At 40.2% G+C, this 23,132-nt stretch overlaps 1 protein-coding gene across 2 annotated transcripts in view; it reads right to left on the reverse strand.

Annotated features, from left to right (window-relative positions):
* Positions 1-21,824, reverse strand: part of TPD52L1 (TPD52 like 1) — a 49,983-nt gene extending 28,159 nt beyond the window's left edge. For both annotated transcript variants that reach the window (XM_039707707.1, XM_039707706.1), the window contains exons 1-2: positions 21,695-21,824; positions 2,583-2,698 (exon numbers count right to left, since the gene is read on the reverse strand). In XM_039707707.1, coding sequence (XP_039563641.1) covers positions 2,583-2,698; positions 21,695-21,713 — 135 coding nt within the window. In that variant the 5' untranslated portion in view covers positions 21,714-21,824. The remainder of the gene's footprint in view (positions 1-2,582; positions 2,699-21,694) is intronic.
* Between the last annotated feature and the right edge of the window lie 1,308 nt (positions 21,825-23,132).

The raw sequence follows: 23,132 nt of genomic DNA on the forward strand, positions 1-23,132 counted from the left end.
GGGAGGGGGAAGACACCAAAGAGTAAATGAGTGCTTTGATGAGTGTAATGGAAGGACAACTGACAGCAGTGAGCAAGGTAGCTCAAAATCTCAGCCCCCAGCATGACTCAAGAGTCATTGTACAATGCTCCTCACAGCGAGGGGGGCGGGGGGAATCTGTTCTGCCAACAATCTTCTGGCCTTATGTAAAGCTTTTGGGCGACAATTTTCTGCTGTTATTCTGGAAAGTCAGACTGACCTCTGTAAATTCAAATGACTGTTAGAAGCTTCTGTAAGAGTTACTCATTTTAGTTGCATTGTAGAAATCCTAAGGCTTGATTAGAGTCAGAGCCCTGCTGTTTTAGCTGGGCTACAAATACCAGAACAGAGCAAGTCCACGTTCTGAGAAGTTTCCAGTAAAAAGAGATTATTAGCAAGAGAATAAGAATAGAGGATACAAAAAAATCCTGCCAGAAAACCAGTAGTTCTTGTTCCTCTCCTAATGTCAGAGTGAGAAGGAGGAAGAAAAAATATATATATACATTAGATACACAACACAGAGATGAAACACATATTTTCTGCTTAAATAAATGCATAACAGGTGCTCACAAACAGATCCCCATTTTATCAACTATTGATGGAAGAATTAAGGATGATTTTTACCCCTCAGAACAGTAGGAGAGGTGCTTGTTCCTACAGGCTCAAACAGGTATTATTTGGCACATGAAGACATTGAAGAAAACAAAACTATCATTGGTGGAGCAGAAAGGGCTTGTAAGTAAAGACTAATAGATTTTAGGAAGGAAACATTACCCAATTCCCACATTAGCAAATTTTTCTTTCTGAAGGAGGCAATGTCACACATTTTTTTGCAGTCTTTTATAAGAGTCATAAGCCTCATTTAACTTTAGACTTTATTCAGACTTTGTTCACTCTACATTCAAGTTTTCCAAACCTTTCCTAGCATAATTATCAGTTTTATTTTGCTTTTAAGCATCAGCTTCATGCCAGTAAACTGCTGTGAGGAATTTGGAAAACAATTCCTAGGTCAGTCAAGAGCATAATATTTCACAGGCAATCTATCTCTTGCATGTTAGTACCGAAATTAAAGCATTTCCAGCATGAGCTAATGCGAATTCTCTCTCCTATGGCAATCAGTAAGCAGAAGGGACACCCAGAAACATTTGAGATTAATTCTGTTGAGAGAGATGTATCATTCTCAGATGACTGCAGGAAGTTCTGGCCTTTTTTCCCTCCTTGTTTCTACCTGCCAGTGAAGTCCCTTTCACCAGAGAAGAGAATCACAGAATGGCTGAGGCTGGAAGGGACCACAGTAGGACACGTGGTTCAAGCCCTACTTAGAGCATGTTTCCCAGGAGTGTACCGAGGCAGCTTTTAAATATCTTCAAGGATGGAGACTCCAAAACATCTTGGGGTACACTGCTCAGTCACACACACATTAAAAACATGCTTCCTGATGTTCAGGGGGAACCTACTGTGTTTCAGTGCGTGTCCACTGCCTCTGGTCCTCATAAAAAGCCAGTAATGAATATGCCAACTCCTAACTAATTTGATAAACTGATCAGGTAAAATTTCAGCTTCCTTCTGATTATTTACAGATGTGACAGGATCAGCAAAGTACAAGTTAACTAGTAACTCAGAAACACAAAGATTGATAAAATATTAAAGTGAAAAAACAGTCTTCTGTTTCACTTGAACATCCTGAATCAGCACTGCAGGTAAATTACTTGAAAATCATTACAGATGTTCTTTCTTAGAGTACTTTGTAAGTACTTTGTAAGTACTTTAAGTACTACAACTTTATATCAATTTAAGTATTCCAGTTAAGGCAAAACCAATTCCTCACATTTATATGGCTGTGATTTCTGTTATTTGACTCATATTTAAAAAAATTAAACCCACAGTTTTCCCCATTATCTCATTTTCCATTCTGGAATTTCACTTTTCTGCAGCATCCAGCAGCAATAATTAAAATTGAGTCTATTCTTCCATGGCAGACCAAATTTAGACAGTCTCTAATCTTTGTAATAAAGAGATCATGTGGTTCACACCTTTTTGCTCCCATCTCCTTATTATTTTAAAGCCTCTTCAGAGTATCCTGAGTTTCAGACTCCTGAAAAAAGATACTACCTTCTCAAAACACATCAGTGCCAAAGGAAACAAAAATGTGATTAAATTACTGTGCTCGTTATCATCAGCCTCTTCTGTAACCGTCATCATTACTTTTCCTCTGAGCACCACAAAAAGAAATTTTTCTATCAGGTGGCACAACCCCTGTAACAACAATACCACAGATCTAATGAGAACACCTTTCATTCTTTTTCAAGGAACATTTATAAAGACACATCTTGACTAAGATGGGAATGTGCATTTGATTTTCAAAGTACAAACATCAAGTATAAGACATTTAACCTTCAAAAAATAGGTATATAAGAAAATTATAAGCTACATTATTGTTGCCTAGATTAATTTTACCAAAAAGGTAAGGCACGCCTTTATGATGTATACTTCATCCTAAAATTAGTAGTTTCCAGTTTGAGGGAGTAGAAACAGTAACACTCACAGAAATTCAAATTTATTACCTTGGCTAGCTCAATCTTTAACTCTTCTTTTTCTTCTTCAGAAATCATATTGGTGAAATCAACATCAGTGACCACGTCTTCATCTGCTTCATGGAATGACTGAGTTTCCAACAGGCCTTAAAAATTTAAAAGGTCAAGACAACCATTATTATTTCAACTATTGTATTGGCATCCCTTAAAATACAAGAATGATATAGTATTTACCCACTAGGGAAAAAACCAACCAACCAAACAAAAAAAACCCCAAACCACAAACCAAAAAAAAAAACCACAACAACAACAACAAAAAAAACCCCCAAAACAAAAAAAAGAAAACAAGCAAAGAAAAACCAACCTTTTCCTGCTACAATCATTTGCATTCAGCTTCTCTTTGCTTCTGAAAAGCTATTGGAAGTATCAGTGTGTCTGCACAGGAGCAATTGAATATGTGTAAACACCACTCATTCCCAGAAATTCATCACCTTGGACCCTACTAATCCCTGATAAGGCATTTTCTTGCTTCTAACAATACAGAAAAAAAAAAAAGAAAGCTTTTTCTTCAAAATAAGAAAGCTGGCTAATGTGGATCACCGCTGCGAAGAGTAGCAATAGTACACTGAATAATAAAGGAAGTATATTACAGAGCCAAGTTTTCTCTAGAAGTACCTCTGATTGCAGCAACTTGAAACCTAACAGATGCACACAGTTTGCAGAAGCAAATGCCACACCTATTGTTTGAATTTTCTGAATGCTAGTGAGAAGCATTCCTTGATTGCTCAATCTAAGCCTGTGAAGGGGGGACAAATACACCGGACCTTGTTACTTTCTTCTTCTGCATGCCCAAGATCAGGGTCAGTATATATAATAAGCAAGATAAGTGCATACATAAATGCTTGCAAGACCAGGGCCTGCCTGGCATAATAGGTACTGATGAAACAAAATACTTCCTATCTCCCAATCATTCAGTGAAGAGAAGATTGCTGGGGCTCCAGCTGCTAAAAGCCTCTCATTCTTTATGGTCTGCAGAGAAAACAATACAAACCATGAGATAACAGAAAACATTTGAGTCACTTTGGAACTCGCCTTAAATTCTAGAGCTTCTTCTGTTGTGGAACAAAAATCTCCTCCAGGTTACACCTGGGACAGCACTTTTCCTTTATTTCAGTTCCCTAGCAGGGTAATGAGCCATCTCTGCTGACTCCTGAGACCTGTATACTGCTTAATATGAAAGAGAACAATTTCTTTCCTAGCCCCACAGAGGCCTGTATACTCTATTATGTAGAGATTAAAATACAGCTTAGTTAAGTTTGGGCATTAAAGAACAGAGGTTACAAGGAACAAGTCTATTGAAATTGAGTACTTTACATTTTCATGCAGAAAACTAAATTCCCTCCAGCCTTCTGCCATTTCCTTCACCTAGAGTCTCCCAGTGTACCTGGGTTTCTTTCTATTTAACAGAATAGAACTGATTCAATTCATACCACCAGCTTCCCTGCAGAACATGATGGAGTGAATTCAGCCTTGTTAATTACAATCTTCCCTGAGTGGGAAGACAAAAAGCAGCAACACAGGTGCTGAACCCCTGCTTGGCACCATATGCAGAAATAGATCACCACCCTTAAGCACAAAACCTTTTAAAAACATGATGGCATATAGAAGTAGCTGAAATCTTAGCTATTATCCAAAAAGCAGCTTGCCAGGAAAACCTAGATTGCTGAAATCAGGACAAAGAAAAGCATATTTATTCAGTAGGAATGCTCCCAAATCACCTTTATTAACACCCCTACATCTCTAAACACAATTGTTATTTGGTATTTGTTTGAGAATTAATAGTGTTGCTATGGGACTCAAGCTAATCTTAGTCTGCACAGTCTTGAAAGCAGTCTATTTTTTCATGGATGGAGGAGCAGTGGTACAGGGCAGCTGTTGGAAATGCTGGGAAGGATCTAAGGGGCAACAGGGTTAAAAACCCTTAAGGGAAGCCTTGGGATGGATGTTGAGATGAGGTAATCTCAGAGCAACTGATCCTTAAATCAAAAAGAAGGCAGATACATCCATGCTCAAGGGAAAACATTAGTTTTGGAACAGCTAGGTAAGAGATGGAAGCCAACATGGACAAAATCACCAGAAAAAAAATGAATAACACTTAATACTTGGCCCAATCGTCAAGTTTAAACTTCAAAACTGGACTGAAATTACAATCCATTCCAAAACAACAAATACATGTCAATCTTCTCTATGATACTTTGCAAACTCATCCAGTTTCTCTCCCAGTTTTTGTACTTTGCTTCTTGTTTAAGTCCTCTAAAATCTAGTCTGATCCTTCAGTCTCTACTTTCTTGTTCAAATAACGAGAGTCCTCCATAATGGTCACTGTCCCTCTGCAAATGTTTCACTTTGGCCATCTCACAGCTCCAGTCTGAACATCTCTACAGCATACTGTGAGTCACAGCCTTCTTTAGGCCAGTCTGAGTTCTGAAATTTCCTCATGTGAGAATACTTAGATTCTAGCAGCAACAATAGCAGAGTGGTTACAATTAGGACATTACATTTGTAATGGAGCACAGTGGAGGTTAGCATCCACCAGCTCAGACTCGTACTGTACTAGTTCTCCACTGCCATTACTGAACTCATCAGCCCGGGTATGCTGATAACCTAACACAGTGCTTTGGAGCCTTAAGCTAGGACTCAAGGATGCTTTGGATCACAGGTGTACCTATTGCTCAGGATTGTGGGTGCTCTGCACTGTGTGACGCTGCAAGGCCAGCAGAACATTTCTTCCAGTCACTGGTTTCTCTCTCTACATAGTGTCATCTCTCACACTTTGGTCTCCAGGCTGAAAGAAGTTCTGTGATTCCCTGACCATGCAGGAGATGGAGCAGCCTAGCACCCTCCAGTACAACTGAAGGGATGTAAGCCCACTTACAAGTTCTGATCTCTTACAGCCTCAAAATTCTGGGTGGGCATGGAATAGAAGCATAGAATCATAGAATATTCTGGGGTGGAAGAGACCCACAAGGATCATCAAAGCCCAGCTTCTGACCCTGCACAGACCAAAGCGTAGAATCATACCATGTGTTTCAGAGTGTCATGAACTCCGTAAGGGTTAGAGCTGTGACCACTTTCCTGGGAAACCTCTTCAGTGTCCAATCACCCTCTGGGTGAAAAACCCTTCCTTAATATCCAAGTTAAACCTCCCCTGAAACAGCTTCAGGCTGTTCCCTCAGGTCCTGTCCCCTGGTCATGAGAGAAGAGATCGGTGTCAGCCTCTACACTTCCCCTCATGAGAAGGTTGTAGACTGCTATGAGGTCTCCTCCCAGTATTGAAGAAGACCGAGGCATTTTCCTCTCCTGCCCAGCTACATAACCTGACAACACACAGGAACTGCTCTGGAGAAAGACAGTATTTTTGCTTAATGATGCATAGGTATTAGTTATGAGCCATGGAGGCTTGATCACTCTGGGAAGGGTGATCAGGTACAAGTACCTGAGTTGTTTTCAAGATTAACATAAGGTCATTGGTAGTAGGAAAAAAAAATTGCCTTCAAGTTGCATTCACTTTCCTCTTACCTACTCCTCTCAGAAATACTGAAGATCATGCCTTGCTTCCAGCTGTGGTCAGATCTGGAAAATCTGGAATTGTGATTAAATTGTTATTAATTGTTCAGATGCAGAGCTGCTATTATTTCAGAATCGCACTAATATCCAGGTGTGGAATTGGAAATTAACTTTCCACCCTTTTAGAAGAGCAATTCAGTTGTTGGGTAGTTGAATAACCTTTGCTTTACCTTGTAGTATAGGTGTTACAAGCTTCCCTGAATGAATTAAGAGCTCATTCAGTAGTTTACCAGCCATTTACAAGAACCTGTGGCATTGGTAGTGTCCTGTATCTCTTATGTCCTTTACTAACAGTACGGTATTTTAGGCATTGACCTCCATATATTGATCTAAAGCACAGGTTTTCCAAGTTTCATTCAAGCAGGCCACTAACAGGTAAGGCATGAGGACAGAGCTTAGACACTACCACTAACTAACATCTGTTTTCTTCTCCTACTATGTCTTATACAGATTAACTTAATTCTGTTGCTCCTGAATTTAATTTCAGTTGCTGTGCCTGTCCAGCAGTTCTATTACACTGAAAAAAACAAAAAAATCACACAAGAGTCATCAGTGGAAGAGAAGCTGTCTCAGAATCTGTTCCTTGAACTTCTCTTCCCTCATTCTCCATAGTCAGCTAAGGAGTTCTCTCTCATTACCTATCCCCTTCTCTCCACTTCTCCATTTGCAGTGAAGCTCAATCCAGAGCTTAATCAATTAATCAACAATTAGCTCTGGCATATGCTGCCACAAGACTCTGCCCAGAGACAGATGCAAGACCCAGCCCACCTCCCTTATTATCTCTTCTAGATAGCCTCGTATTGTGGCGTAGGACTGCTGGAGACAAGACTGCAGGTCCTATGGTCTCATACAACCTCCTGATACTACAGCAAATTACACTAAGAATATATTCATGTGTAGTTTGCCTAACTATGAAGTAGTTAGTAACTATGTTACTTCAAAATAGCAAAAAACCCTGCCCCCATAAAGTGTGGGAAATCATGAAATAGGTTTGAATCAGTGCAAAACATGGTTTGGCTTCTAGTTTAGAGAAAGTTTTAGTAATTACTGTCACATATATCATTAGATATGATATGAATGAAACATTAAAAGTATGGGATTATCAGTAAATAGGAACTGCAAGTCATACAGAAGGACCCAAGTTGAAACAAATGAGCCTCTTTTGTATTAGGAGGTTTATATAGAAAGAAGTAGGAGGAGATGAATACCTGGGGAAGCACATTTATTGTGTTCTTATGAAAGATTTGTATGACAAAATAATACAACCATGCAAGTAGTTCCAGTGTGCTGAAATGGGCATTTTTTATTTTCTCCCAAAGTTCATGGTAATTGTGGCTAAGACTAGTGACCCTAATTCTACGGTCTGCTGTTAAATCTGATTTAATGCAAGAAACTGTTTCAACATTGATCAATACCTGTGCATATGTTTGCTAGTAGAATCGTAGGGATGACAAATTTAATAAGCCACTTAGAATCTAGAAGATCTGTAGCTATTCCACAAAATTTAAAATAACCAAATAATACAATGATAAAATCCATGACAGATTTTTTTTTACTTACTCAGGTATCTAAAGATTAACTACACAAAGATGTTTTAGTTAGTGCTTTTTGTGGTTTTTTTTTCTCTGTATTCATCTCAGACCCATGTTCTAGAATATTACATATCAGACTATTTCTTGTATGTTGACTGTTTAAAAAATAAAAACAATCCCAACCCCCCCCCCCCAAAAACCAGCAAAGGAAAAGCTGATACTATAGGCACTGATGTTTGTTGAATTAACCATAATGACAGCAAAATTAAGGTAAAAACCATCATATTTCTGTTTGTGTACATTTTTTACCATTCATTCAAGGAAATATATAGATGATCCTTTGTGTTAACAAAGCATTTAACAATTGAAGTGTTTTTACTGCTCTGCTTTTTGTTTTCCAACTAATTAAAATTACCATATCTACTTTGTTATCTAGAATTCACATCAAATAGTGAGAAAACATATTACATAACCCTTCTAGTAAGCAAAATGACTTGCTACAGCTTCTTTTGCCATGTCATTAGAGTTTCTTATTTAAATTTGGAAAACACTTGTTCACAAATTTAAATTGCAATTAAGTCTTCAAAGGGATGAAATGGTAAGTAGAACAAAGGAACTGTCCAGACACTGCATTAGTGTCTTTGATCTTCTTTATAATGTAGTCTTAATGCCAGATATAGAGATTAAGGGGGAGACAAGGGGGGCTAGAAGCATGTACTAAATAACTAAATTGATCAGAAAAAGCTAACAGAAGTTGCAAGGATTTCCATACCATTTTTTTCCACTACAAAGTTATTACTGGAAGATCAAAATAGGAAAATATGTTATCATTTAATTCATCTAGAAAACAAACTATTGCAGGAAGATCTTCCCTTCTGTGTCTGGTTCTAACTGTGGACAAGTCTGAATCTGTCATGAACTTGCTTAGGCTTGAGCCTAACAATTACATACAGCCTGCCACTCTCCTAAAGGACTTAGAACTGAAAAGATAAGGTTGATTTTGAAGTTATGATTGAAAAACAAACTCAGAGGCTGGATTCACTTTGGCTAAGATGCACAGGTGATGTAGACTAAAAATGTAATAAACATAACAGAAAAATGTAGGCTCTACTTTCTGCAACCATATGGGCTCAATCTTCTTTTTGCTCTGAGTATGTTCCTTCAAAGAGAGAGATGGATGGGGAAGTGTCTTCATTCCTTCTCTCAACAGAGCTTTAGGCTGGCAGTAGTGTAAAGGATAGGGAGAGAGTACAGCTTTTGGGTATTCAAGAGCTCTAGGACGTAGTCTAAAATCTCAGAGTAGGTGTCCCTGGTCATCCTGCAGCAGCTTATTACTGACTTTGTTAAAGCTTTGCCTTCCATCTCTTAACCCTTGCAAAGCCAAGCAGTAAGAAAATCTATCCATAGCTATGAGATAGATTGGCCGATTTCCAAACAAAGGAGAACTTTTATTTGGAGCCACTGGATAAACAGCCAGTTGTACTGTGCTGATTCTTTTGTCTGTTTTAGTATATAAAAAAAGAAATTATAAAAAAATCATACCTTGAGGATATCTCTACCTTCTTTTTCCCCCACAAACTGCTGACACAGCTGCCAATCTATGCCAGTGAAAACAGACAATCTACACACAAAAAACTGGCAGAAAAGAGACTCAACAGCTTGACCACTGCACCAAGAAACCATATACATTGATAAGGAGTTTGATAATCATGCCAAACATGGAAACATGATGAGAATAGTGAGAATAGCAATAACAGTTAAAAAATACATATGACTTACTTCAACCTAAGATTTCAACCTGGGAACTGATCTTCCAAGCAAAATAATTATCTCAAATATCCAGGAATGCAAGGATGACCTTGCACATTTTACCCTATAGCAAGATCTCTCTGTACAGAGTAATAATCCTGAATGCCTGGACAAGACAAGGGTAACATTTTCAAGCTGTAGCTATGGAGAAAAACAAAGCAAAACATTGTGAAATGTAACAGTTTAAAGACAGTAGAAGGTTCCTTCTGTTATGTCAAACTGAAAGTAATGACAGCACTGTACCATTCTCTGTGCTTTCTATTGATCATGTTGCATAACTTTCTGTGAAGTCAATGGTGAGAAAAAAAATGCCTCAAGTGGAAGAGTCTCTTTTTCTTCAGGAAGAACAGGGGAAAAGAAGGAAAAAGATGAAGTCACAATAGAATAATAGGGAATGAGAAAGTGGATAACATTGCATCACAAAAGGGACTTGTTCTCTACAAATAAGGTACTCTAGAAACTGTAACACACAGCATAAAGCAAATGAAGGAATAATGCATATATAATCAAACTAGAGATAAAGTAATATAGGGGAAGATAAGAACTGACATGGAAATGCTGGCAGTCAGAGGTGGAAGTTGTCAGTCACATTTCTTAAACCCACCCTTTCATACTAAAAATACATGACAGTACATTTTTCTCATCTCTGAACAGAGAGGCACCTGGGGTCCCATCCTCAGCTGGTAGAAGTGACGGCAATACCATCATTTGTATAATTAAGATCATGCATCTGCTTCACTGAATCAGAATCGCTGAAACTTAATGGCAGGATTTAATAACCTTTCTCTCCTAAGAATGAATCAGTTTATTGTACTTTTCTAAAGCCAGGTGCAAAAGAATATAATTAGATAGCAATCTAACTGCAGTATAATTAAACTCAAAAGCCTCCTCAATTAACTTCCAACAATGTATCTGTACTACAAGAAGTAATAAAATTATATTTTTTTAATTACAAAAGAAATTCTTCATGTAGTCATATTTAGTGTCCTTTAGATCAAAAACCACATAACTAACAAGATCTTTAAAAGTGTAATTTAAAAATGAGCAAAATCATGCTGCAGCCAGCAGGTTGCCTGCTTTTCTCACACCCCCTTTCAGCTATTTCAACATGTAAGACAGATGTGTCACTTTTGGTCCTGTAAATGTACTAGAGAAAATACACAGGAAACAATTATACTTAGGTGCATTATAGATTCTGTATCTTCTTCAGGCTCAAATTCATTTTTTCCATTGTTTCAACACAGAATAAATGTCTCTATATTGTTACATAGACTAATGTTCACATTTAGGAATGCTGGAAGAAAAGGGACAAATGATCTTTCCCCTCTGTGATCAATCTCTCATACTGGGAGAGTAAAGATCACAGTTTTAAAGGACCAGGACTGCCTTATTGCATACTGTTTGGCACAAAAGATCCGTGATCTGTGACTAAGCTTTGTAGGCAGCAAAATTATAAATTAGCAACAATAAATCTTAAAACAGTTTGAGTGGGAAGGGACCTAAAAGATCACCTAATTCCAACCCCTTCCATTAGACCAGGTTGCTCAAAGCCCCATCCAAGCAGGCCTTAAGCACTTCTAAGGATGGGGCATTCACAACTTCTCTGGGTAACCTCTTCTTTTGTCTCACTACCCTCACTGTAAATAATTTCTTTGTAGTATGAAATCTAAACCTGCTCTGTCAGTTTAAAGCCATTTCCCCTTGTCCTGCCACTGCATGCCCTTGAAAGAAGTCCCTCCAGTTCTCTTGTAGACCGCTTCAGGTATTGGAAGGTGCTGTAAGATCTTCTCAAAGCCTTTTCTTCACTAACTCTCTCAACCTGCTGTCTTAGAACAGGTTCTCCAGCTCTCTCATTATCTCTATGGCCCTCCATGCCTTTTTTAAGAGGCCCCAGAGCTGACATCATTCCCTAAGTTGGGAGAAAGGTACAGTTTCTTCCCCCAGAGTTTTTCCTAATTTTTATGTTACATTATGTAAAAGCTCATGGCCACCAAAATGAGGCACTGAATCAAACACTTCTCAGAGCAGATATGTCTTGTGTGTTGTGCCCTTCTTCCTCCCAGCCCCCCATTTTTTAAGCACCACCTGCTTCACCCCATAATCCTTTCAGACTAGCTACTTTGCACCGGTCCACATTTGCCTTCCTAACAGGGTGGGGGGAGTGGGGAGGAGGGTTGTGTCATATGACAGTCGAAACTTCCCCTAGTCTTCCCTAAATAAACTTGACCTACTCTTGGACGCATCTACCTACAACACAATTTATTTAAAGCCAATAAAAACAAAGCTCATTTATATGAATATTATTTGAAAACAACACATTTTAATAGAGACAACAGCCATATTCTGTTGCACAGGCTCTCTACTCAAGATGAGACAATTTTTTATTTTTTAAAGGAAATACTCCAAATATATTGACAAACAGCTCACTTGAGTGCCACGCCACCTCCTGCAGATACACTGCTTTTCAGCCAGGATGTCTTGCTGCAATGGTTTGCTCTGATAAACCTGGAATTGGGAATTAGTGTAACAGTCATTCTCTGCACACAGGCCACACAAAACACTTCTCAGTCAGAATAGCACCATCCATCTGGGCCTGTCCACCACCAAGTTTCACTTTTTTTCCCCACGAGCTTTTTTGCCAGCATCCTGAGGTGTGAAATGAAGCACTTACTATTCTGCTTCTAGTGTTAAGCTCCACTTTAAGGCCTTCAGAGTTATTGGAATCATTAACTTTGCGGCTTTGCCCACACAAAGAAATGTGTTTGTTTAGTGGGGCTCTGAGTGGAGGTCCCGGGGGTTTAGGGCCCTGGCTATCTGTGTAGAAACAGGAGGCATGCCCCATGCATCCTAGTGACACGAAGACAGTGCTTCAGGAAGAGGGGCTATTTATTGGACCAGGCGACAGAGACTGGCGCATCCAGCCGCACCATACAGCCTCAATCTTTGAGGTCCCCAATTCACCCTCAAATACCAGCAGAAAATGGCAGCTGACACAGGCAGAATTTGGGCTTTTTTTTTTTTTCCTTGAAGATCAGCTGAGAAGATAAGCCCTGAACCAAAGAAGGTGAGCTTCTATGACAGCTGCTATGGGCACAGGCAATGGCAAGCCAATGGGCAAGAGAAGGACGGGGTTTAGCTAAGTACATGGCAAGAGTTGCCATGCTGCTGAGGTTGCATTTGACCACACTCAAGTGGCAAGAATATCATTCACACCTCCAATCTAGAATCTTTACAGATCACCCAGTGTGAAATAATGTCTATTTTAACTTCAGCACCTTAAGAAAGTCTAGAAAATGAGCACAAGACAGCGCTCATCTTCTCTTCACTCTTCTACTAGCTTAAGTAATAATATTTTCCTGAGGAACTTGTTGCAAGAGGGACATAACACAACGTACTTTTCTGAAATAAACCAGAACTCCAATACTTGCCTCCCTGCTAATAGCTTTCATTCACATCTTCATACCTACTCAACTTAAGTGTTAAATTTTTTTTCTCTTCTTACTCTCCCCATCCTTGACTCCCACGTACAGCACATAACCAGGACCAAAATACTGCCGCTCCCTTTTCAGGATATGTCCATGCTCCATATTTCTGTGCAGAACTGGACACAACTGAGTAACCTTCTAATTCTGGATCTAGGTCTAAATCTGGTTCCTATCTTTGAGCCTCTTCTAAATGGGTAAAAACTACTATCATTACATACTCTTCTCTATTCCTTGTTCTTACTGCAGACTTCATCTATATTGCTGATTATCTATGCTTCTCTGTTTTCTGAAGCAATTTAAAACCAAGAGAACACATTTTTCCCCCACCTGTAGTATTTGACTTGCAGTTTCCTGGTAAAATCTGCTATTTAGCTCTGCAAAGACCTTATTTAAGTCTTCAAGTCTGCATTGTGATTCAGTTTATATGAATGCCTGAATGACATTATTCAGCAGCCTTTTTTTTTTTTTTTAATCAGACAGGCTATTCAAGTAATTGCTCCTTGTTCACTGTCATCTTTTCTTTGCTATCAAGAGCTCTGAACCACCTATCTCACTACATGACTAAAGGATTTTCTCTTGCAAGAGCACATGGCTCAACTGGTTCTTCGTATCCACATAATAGTGCACAGCACTGGTTAGGTAATGACATGGCAAACATTATTTTCTCTGATTATGACTTTGATTCCTTCCTCCCACAATAATAAGTTAATAGCTGCCATCTACCTAAAATACTTTGAGCACAAGATAATCTTCTGTTCCTGGCATAATTGCCCTTCCAGCTCTGTAATGTACATATATTTCACTTGTCTCCAAGAAAAATCTGGATGTGTTTAAATACAACTATCTCTGATCACTTTAAAATGAAATTTTAGCCTGCAACAGCCCATCATGCACCAGAGAAAGAATATCAAGTATCTAAGGCCTTCAGAAGACCTTCTAACTAGACACATTTGGTCCGTATCATCCTCTAAAAACCTTAGTGTGACCTGAAGTCTACTCTGTGCATCTAAGAACATTTTAATTCAAGTGAGAAACATAGAAAGAGGAATTATAGGATAGGATAAGCACCTAAAATGCCTTAGCCAATATCAGCATGACAAGATACTACTAAATTCACCTAAAGCACAATGAAAACAGATATTCTGAGGCAGCTATGCAGAAGTATTTTAAAACTCTTAGAGAGTGATAAGCCACTTTTTTGTAACTACAAACCTGCATCACCTTAGTCCCACCCAGGTGGCAAGGCAATTTCTTGGTGAGGAAACTGGTGAAAAGACAGTTGAACAAACAGGTGAACAGAGAAAAACCTAACTCTTTACTGAAGAAGCAAACACAGAAAGCATTACATCCCTTCAGCTACCACTTACAAATATCTACAGCATATTAATCATACAGATCTTTAAATTAATATCATATGTAGTTTTAAATTATGCTTCATTTACAATTTATACGTTAGTAACTGTAATTATTAGGCAATTATTAAATGCAATTTGAAAGCATGGCACAGGTACAAAATAGAGACAACTTGAATGACTAAGGAGGAAGGGTGTTTGACAAATTAATGCAAAGCTTAGAGAAAAATCAGACTGTATAAATGCTAAAAAAAAAAAGTCCAGAAAGAATGGTTTGCAATAGAGGAAGAAACAGATTGGAGAGGATCTGGTCCTAACAACTTCATTGATCAGCAAACAAAAGTAGCCTGTTCAGCAAGAAAGCACATGAAAATAAACTGTGCTGCCTGTTATGTAAACACTTTGTGCAAACACTTTTCACTGGGAAAATCAACACCATATCTATAGGCACTTCACACTTGTATGAATATCAAAAGTATTTTCTAAGTGTAGCTTTAGATAGATGTCTCTCTGCCTAAAGCACCACTAGTGTTCTAGTTTCTGTGTACTCTTATTATGTTCTTGGTGGACGGCAAGGATAACTGCTGGCTAAAGTACATTAGTGGTGAGAGCAGGACAGCTTTAGAGAAACCAAACCCTAGAAGACCAACAGAAAAAGCCCCAAAAGTGTGCATTCTTCCTGGTAGCCTTTCTTGCTTCAGAAGGAACTGACTGCTCAAGACATACCATTGCCTTCCATTTCTGGAAATGACACAAGTCATTAGACCTCCTTCTGTTCTTTATACCCCCAGCCTAGTTCTCTCAGCTCCCTGGATTCTCCTTCAGTGACTAGAAATGCAAAAAAAAAAAAAAAAAAAAAAAAAAAAAATCCAACAACTGGATCTCTGACTACATAGCTCCTAAGCATCTGAAAGCCCATTAGCTGGAGAGTAGACTAAATGAAAGAAGCTCTTTTATTGGGATACACACACACATAATGATGGCTTTTCTTTTTCTCTGTAAATATGTCTTTATAAATTTTACTGCTGTATTATTATTTGTTTGCTGTGAAAGATTGGGGCTTTACCTACAAGAATGAGATATTTTTCAACAATCAGCTTACATACGAAAACATGACAGGTAATGTGAAGAGAAACAGAAATTCCTGGTATTTTATGCAACTATTTGCAGTGGAATTTTTCTTGTCTGCTTGGGGATCCACTAGTAGGTTTTTCACTTCACCATGACATTAACCACATGCCATTAATATATGCACAATAAAATTTTGCTGGAATAAGTAACAAAGGATCAAAAAGTTCAAGAAATCTTACACAGAAGTAGTTAATTACAAGAGCAGCTTTTTAGGAGCCCTTTTTATCATCTGGTGATTTTAAATCCTAAAAGCACAGAAAAGGTAAAATATACCCAAGTGGGAGAGGGAAAATTGAAGACACTGCAGAGCTTTATCATCATGGTAGAATGGCACTTCAGGAAGTATCACTTTGTAGATGTTGCATTCTTGCACTTGTTTTACACTTTTCGATAAGAACATTTGCAACAAGATCCTCACTGCTGTCATTCTATTTCTTTGTATGGAGTAAAAGAGGGACTGAGAGACAGCACAAGAGAAAGAAAAGGGAGATTCACTGCTCAAGTACAATACAAGCATTTGCTAAATATGTGGTTTGCAATTACTCACCTGCAACACTTAACCACATCATGGATACAAAAGTATAATCATGATAGATATGATTTTGATCCATGGACCTCAAAGATGGCTAAGTAATATGACCTCTGTCCTAAAGAATGAAACAAATCCACTTAACATAGTTTTGAAGGATTTTAAAGAAGGTCAGTGTGACATGATACTAAAATCCTTATTTGTCATATTTCCCTTTTCACCATTTCTCATACAAGATGGGTTTAGAGCATGCAGCAGCCAAAAAGCCCAGTTTAGACAACAGTGATATGACTATAGCATACCATATATATAAAATCGGGTATGGAAATGCATGTGCATGGAAATGCACATTGCAACTGTGCATTTCCATGAGATACAAGTAAAATCAGATAAAACTAGCCTGCCCAGATTTCATTTTTATTTATTACCTCAAGAGGTATTTTCTAATTAGAAAGTAAGAATTCATTCTACCCTGAAAACACTTTCCAAGTCAAGGGTTGAGTACATTCTTTCTAAATCCGAATTCCAGGATTGTGCTAAAACAAGCTCCCAATTTATACATAAATTTTTAAATATGGCAACATTCCTTCAAACCCTCTGCAATCTTCAGTTAAGGTTGTGCCGCATACTTCAAGCAGCACATGATAAACAAAGCACCTCAAAAGTTCCACACATTTCTCTTCTGTACTAGTCAGTGAGGCACGTCAGGACAGTATCAGTATACTCATCTTTCTACTAACACATTTTAGTACACAGAGCACACTCAGATTGTACTTGTGCTGCTTTCTAGGGCTCATACCATCAGACCTGTCAAAATAAGACACAGGAGAAAAAAATAGAGCAAGAATTTTAAAACATGATTTTCGGTTAGATGTCTTTGTTTTAGCATGTTCTACATTTTGTTTTAGCATGTTCTACATTTTATGTCCTCATGGCTGCAAAACTGTCAAAGTTAAAAATACTTGTAAGATTGGTCCTAGATTCTAGATGAGGTCTCTTTTTTATATCTCATTTCTGAATCCCACAGTACACTATTTTCAGTTCTCAGGTGTAGCATGAAGCCACTCAAATTTTCTCAGCCTCAGCAAACTGAATGTCAACCCATGACAAGAGTCATGAAGCTGAAAACAACACAGGTACAAAAATGTAAGAGAAGCACTGCATTTGATTTCAGACATTTACTTACTTAAAATCTGATATACCAAATAACTCCTTTCACACATGCATTTTCTCTCCTTGTAGTATAAAAAGCATGAAAGAGCTATTATTTCAAGCTTTGTGCACAGTTGTTAAATATCTGAGAATCCTATAGTAAATTACAACCCTGCCTTTTTCTCTTGACCTTTTTTCCACATGTGATCTTGCTAACACAGCAGCTGAAACTTCCACCATGCAGTGAAATAAGCATGGCTGGTTCAATTACTCCAATACCCTCTCACCCCTTTGCAAAGTCCTCTCTCCTGCTTTCCCTTGTGGGGCAATGTTGAGTTCTAGTAAGCAGTACAGAGACAGCACAAACCCCTGGATAACTAGAGTGAATCCTGATGCCTCAAAAAGCATAGGTGGACAGGCAGTTCTCATAAAACAGTTACACTAAATCAGCTCCAAATCAGTAGTTGTATTCTGTCCTTATGGAAAAGGTGAACAAAACAGTCAGTGCTCCTTGGTGAAGCACCAGACTCGAACATGAGGATAGGGAAGATGCTGCCCTCTCCAGCATGACACTGCTTTGGTTGATGGCTACAGCACTGCTGCTGCAGGGAGATAGCTTCACCATGTGTTCCCTATCCCTACCTTCCCCCTGCAAGACTGACTCTATCCAGATTCCTGTCTGGATTGGTAGCCACAGGAGTAGCTAGCAAGGAGAGAGAATGCTGACCAAGCTGCCAACGCCATTTTGGCAAGTCTTGTACACTGTATCAAGGTAACACAAGTCCTCCTCACCACTGCCTCCCACCACGGAGAATTCAGACCACCTGACTGGTGCCACTGTGGCAGGGAGAGGGCACTGGGCTAATGCATGGCTTCCCATGACATTCCTCTGATCACAAGCTCCACTCAAACGCACATGCCAAGGTGCTGCCTCTCTGCCCTGTTACACAGGACAGATGCAGATGGCTTGAGGATCCCAGAAGGAGCATGCCAGCTGCACACGGCAGAGGGAAGAAGTGAGGTGCTGCAAGCCTATGAGATAAGGCCTCAAGGAGGAGTCATCCAACATCTGAACTAAACACAGCCCTCACCACAATACCTGACAGGGGTGAGTGTAGCCACTGCAAGCTATTATGGCTACAACAAATAACTGGCTGAAGATGCAGAACATCTGTCGGGAACAGCTCCAAGGAGAATTGCCAGAATTGCCAGAGTCATGCCTCAAAAACCCCTTCAGAGGCCAGGAGTGCAAGCAGCTGGCTGAGCTACCTGTGTATGTAAAAAGGGAGCAGAAAGCTGCACATCAAAGCTTTTTATCAAAGTAAGAATCAAGAGAGGATGTGACAGACACAGAGGGTACAACTATATCTGGACGCATGAAGAAATGGAGAATTATTGCAAAAGGAGACAAATATGTAATGAGCAAAGCTCCAGTGTTAAAAAAGGGGATTCTCTGATGAGAGACAGAGTAAGACATCCATGGTACTGTCATTATTACAGGACATTCACAGTTTTAAACTGGAAAGCAGGACTACATGTGATAGTCAGTTAATCTGGATCTGGAGTAGAATGAGTATAGTGAGAGGCACATACACAGTTTGGATCTTCCTCCCTTTCAAAGAGAAACACTGTTCTTCAGATTTCCAAACTTGTCACTTGAGAAATGACTGGCAGCCATAGAAAGGAAAACAAATATGCTCTTACGAAATTTTTAGCACCTAGTACAAGCCTAGCTGGTGTGCTCCCAGATCAGCTCTTCCATTAAGAACAAAGAGTAATCAAAGAGAAAAACACTCAGAGGCTTAAAGTTCAGATAAAGTATTTTTTTAATTATTACACATATTAATTTGTTGACATGGAACATGTGACTATTTATTTTCAAAATAATTTTAACATTAATTACTATTACCCTCTGATTGGTCTTATCTAGTTCATCTACATGAATGATGCCAGACACATTCAATATGTTCAAGTATAAGTAATTCTGTTTCAGTCCATGAACTCTCTCTACTACTATAAAGTAAGTATCAGAGCAGTTCATTTTCACAGTCCTGGGGCATGGACAGATACTACCTTGTGCCTTGAACCCCCCAGAAACTCGTGCAATGTAGCTGTAAGCTCTGCCCAGTACCTTGATACATTTACACATGATGCTTTTCTTTTGTCCACAGTTGCATTAAGACTCATTAAGTTAACTCATGCTGCTATGTGAAAATGCTGACAAAAATTATTTTTCTGCTCTGAAGAAATCTGTTTTTTATACTTGCATGCATTCCTTGAATACAAAATTTGTCTACTCAGGCATAGCCTGCCTTAAGGACAATATAAAATGGCACAGACAACACAATTATGTCTTTGAATGCATAGCTTTATCTTTTCAGTTGGAATACAATACCCCAGCAGAGCACACTGGAACAAACCATTCAGGATTCATTTCTCTGTGGGCATCTGAAAGTTCTTTAGAAGCAATTAATAAACTCATTCAAATGTATACACATTTCTCCTGCTGCTTAAGGAGATATTGGAAGTAAAGCAGTTTTTCAAGGAAATTACTATTGTTTTGTTAGTAAAGTGCTATAACTGTTCTCTGCAAAATGCGTAACTGGGATTGAAAAATTCAGACTTCTGGCCAGGGCTTAGATGTACTCAACTGAATTTGACAGCATTGGACTCATACAGGTTGGATTCTTTTTGCCAGCAAGGCTCCATAACTGCAGTAGCATGCACTAAATTAAGTCTAGAAGGAAAGGGAGGGTAAAAACAAAGGTTTTCTGGCATGCAAATACCGACCACAAAAAATCTGGGATTGTACTGCTAGTTTATCAAAGCAATACTCTTTTTTTTAATTTCTTTCTTTCTTAATGGGAGATTGTTCTGAGAGATTACAGAAAAAAAAAAAACCAAAAAAACACACAGGGGTGAAAAACCAAAGGAAAAAGTGACTCAAGACAGGTAAAATTTTACATTCTCTCACTAGCCAATAGTCATCCAGAAGAAGAATTCATTCAAGACCTGGGGAAGTAACAGAGCTGCTGACCCAAATATACATTAGCAAAACACATTTATTGACCTAAATTTTTAACACACTGAGAACATGTGTGTTTACTTATCTTACTAGTCAGAAAAGGCAAAAGATTCACACGTACATACACCACTATCCAGAAACTGATACTGTTTTCCATCAGCTCTACAAAACAAGAAATTATCCAAATTCTGTATCATATGGAGGTCCTGTTTAATGAATAGGAGACCCCATCATAGTAGCTATACAGATGTATTCAGAGAATTACTTAAATAACAGTCTTATGCTGTAGTCTTAATACTGACTTCTAAAAATCCCGAGAATTGAACCACAGATGTATTTATTTCAGCAGGCAGCTTCAGCCATGCGTCCATTGGGACAGCACACGGACAACACTTGCCAGAAAGGCTCTCATTCACAAGCATCATGAACTCAAATTTTCCACTGTATTCCTTTACATACAAACACATTTGCAGCCAACATTGCCTCTTTTAAGTGTATTTGTTCAAGGCAGATTTTAACTGCCTGACTAGGAATTAAGAAGCCTATTTTTTTTCTGTCAGTTTCAATGAGCATATGCTTATTTCATCTCCATGTTTTACAGATAACATAAACCGTTTCCTAAACATTCTGATTTTGCAGAAATATTTGTACCACCAGCTTAGTCCTGTGTGACAAAGCCATGAGGTTCTTTAGAAAACAGAAGGAAGATTATAAAGGTGAGCAAGACCTGTCTGCGCTAAATCTCTTTGGCTGACACAAACATCATTTGTAACTCGCACGAAAAGTTTCTTTTCTTGTTCGGACACCAATTAACTTTCTCCAGAGAGAGAGATGAACAGCTAAGTAAGTCGTAACTGTTGCAATAGAAAATGCTCACTTTAAGTGAATGAATGCCGCGTTTGAAGCTGCAGAAATATTTCAGCGGATCGAATTTTAAGCGGCTCTCGGTGGATCCAGAGCTCTGCTGGAAGCCGAGTCCCAGGGTCTCAGATGCTGGAGGCAGCTCCCGCACTCCGGCTGCCTCAGGACAGGGTGGCGATGTCCCGCTCGTCCCCGGGAGGCAGCGGCTGCAGCCCGACCGGGGCAGGGGGACACACAGCGGGGCAGGACACACAGACACCTCACCCAACCAACAAACCTCGACGGCACTAACTCAACACAGCTATCAGCCAGCTACCTGACCGCGAAACATGCCAGCCACAAGGAAAGCCAAGGGGCTGCCGGCTCGGGGTGCAGGACGGGGCGCGGGCCGTGCCGCGCTCCACGGCCGAGCCTGGGGCTGCCGCAGGCGGCGGGCACCGGGCAGCGCTCACGGCCACCGCTCACCGCGCTCCCCTCACCGGCCCCAGCCGCCGCCCGCGGCTTCCCTCGGGCTCTCCCCGCCCCGGTTCGCGCTGTCCCCGCGCCGGCACGGCCCTCCCCGAGGGGTGAGCGCAGCTCCGGGCGGCAGGGACGGGACGCCCGCGCCGCCCCGGAGGGCTCTGTCCCGACGAGACTCACCGCGTGCCTGCGGCTCCATGGCAGCGCGGGCTCAGCCGTACGTGCGGCGCGGAGCGGAGCAGAGCCCGCTCGCACCCCGGCTCGGGCGGCGCTGACAGCCGGGGCCGCGCCGCCACCGCCCCCCGCCACCACCGGGCGGCGCCGCTCCGGCCCAGCCGCGTGCCCGCGGCCCCCTCGCCCCGCACAGGCCCCGTCCGGGCCGGCCCCTCGGCGCCCCCGCTGTTCCTCGCCGTGTCCACCGCAGCACACCTCCGGCTGTGCCCCGCTGAGGGAGGCACTCGGCACTGCCCCCCAGGGGAAGCCAGGAGCCGCAAGGCACCGGCGGCACGGGCTCCCCGCCGGAGCGGAGGCGTAGCTGGTGTGTCAGGGCACAGTGAAGCGGTCTAGGTGAACGAGTTCATGGCTTATCTGAGTACCTGTGCGTGTCAAGTTCTGCTTCTACCTCCTATGGTAGAAGCATGGGAACACATCAAAATAATGACAGAGCCCACGCTATCATGTATTGTAGCCATGATATTTTCTGAAAAATCCTTTTGGCAGGATTTTTCTCCTGAGAAGCTGAGGAGCCTCAGGAAAGAAATGTAAACAATAACTATCTGCTGCCGTGGAATGCAACAGGTGCATTGGGGCATGTTGGATATTTCTAATTAATAGCCAGTCACAGTCAGCTGGCTCGGACTCTCTGAGAGTCACGAGCTTTTCTTATCACTCCTCTCCTGTTCTTTCTAGCCTTCTGATGGATCCTTTTCTCTCTGTTACCACACACAGTTCACACTGCAGCACTGATTTTCTCTGGGTTTGTTCGTGCCAACATAACTTCCACACTTTGTTACCAATCCACATTAACTTCACTCCTGGAAGGGTCCGGAATATTGTTTTAGCAAGGCTGCCTTCTCCATGGCTGATTATCCACATATTTATCAGTCAGACACTGTATCTAATTTGAGTGTATGGTACTACTGAATGCATCCAGGGTACATTGAGGACGCATGGCTTCTCAAAGCCTGTACTACTAAAAATTACAAAGCTAGACAGTAAGGGCAGATGAAAGAAGTATTGGGCATTTGTTTGTGAAATTATACAAATGGGTCATACTTTGAAGAAAATTATCTGAAAGAAAATGATTATGTAGTTTGGTCAAAGAGAAACGACCGTTTATGCCTAGAAAATAAGAGGTCCTTTTTTCCTTAAAATTCTCTAGCAAAGCATCAAAATGACTTATTTCTCACCTTTAAAAAAAATAGAAAGCTAAGGCCAAAACAGCTTTAATTTGTACATATCTAATGAGATTTTCCTTTAATACACACACATTTGTGGGTTTGAATTTTAATATCCGTAAGGCGTGAATTATCATTATTTTTTCCTAGGCAAACCTCTCTTCATTGTGATTTGACATCTCCTTGAGCTGGAATTTACCACTGACAAAAGCAGAACAGAG

This window comes from Passer montanus, unplaced genomic scaffold (genome assembly GCF_014805655.1).
Source record: "Passer montanus isolate IOZ18808 unplaced genomic scaffold, ASM1480565v1 scaffold2, whole genome shotgun sequence".
NCBI classification, from domain to species: Eukaryota; Metazoa; Chordata; class Aves; order Passeriformes; family Passeridae; genus Passer; species Passer montanus.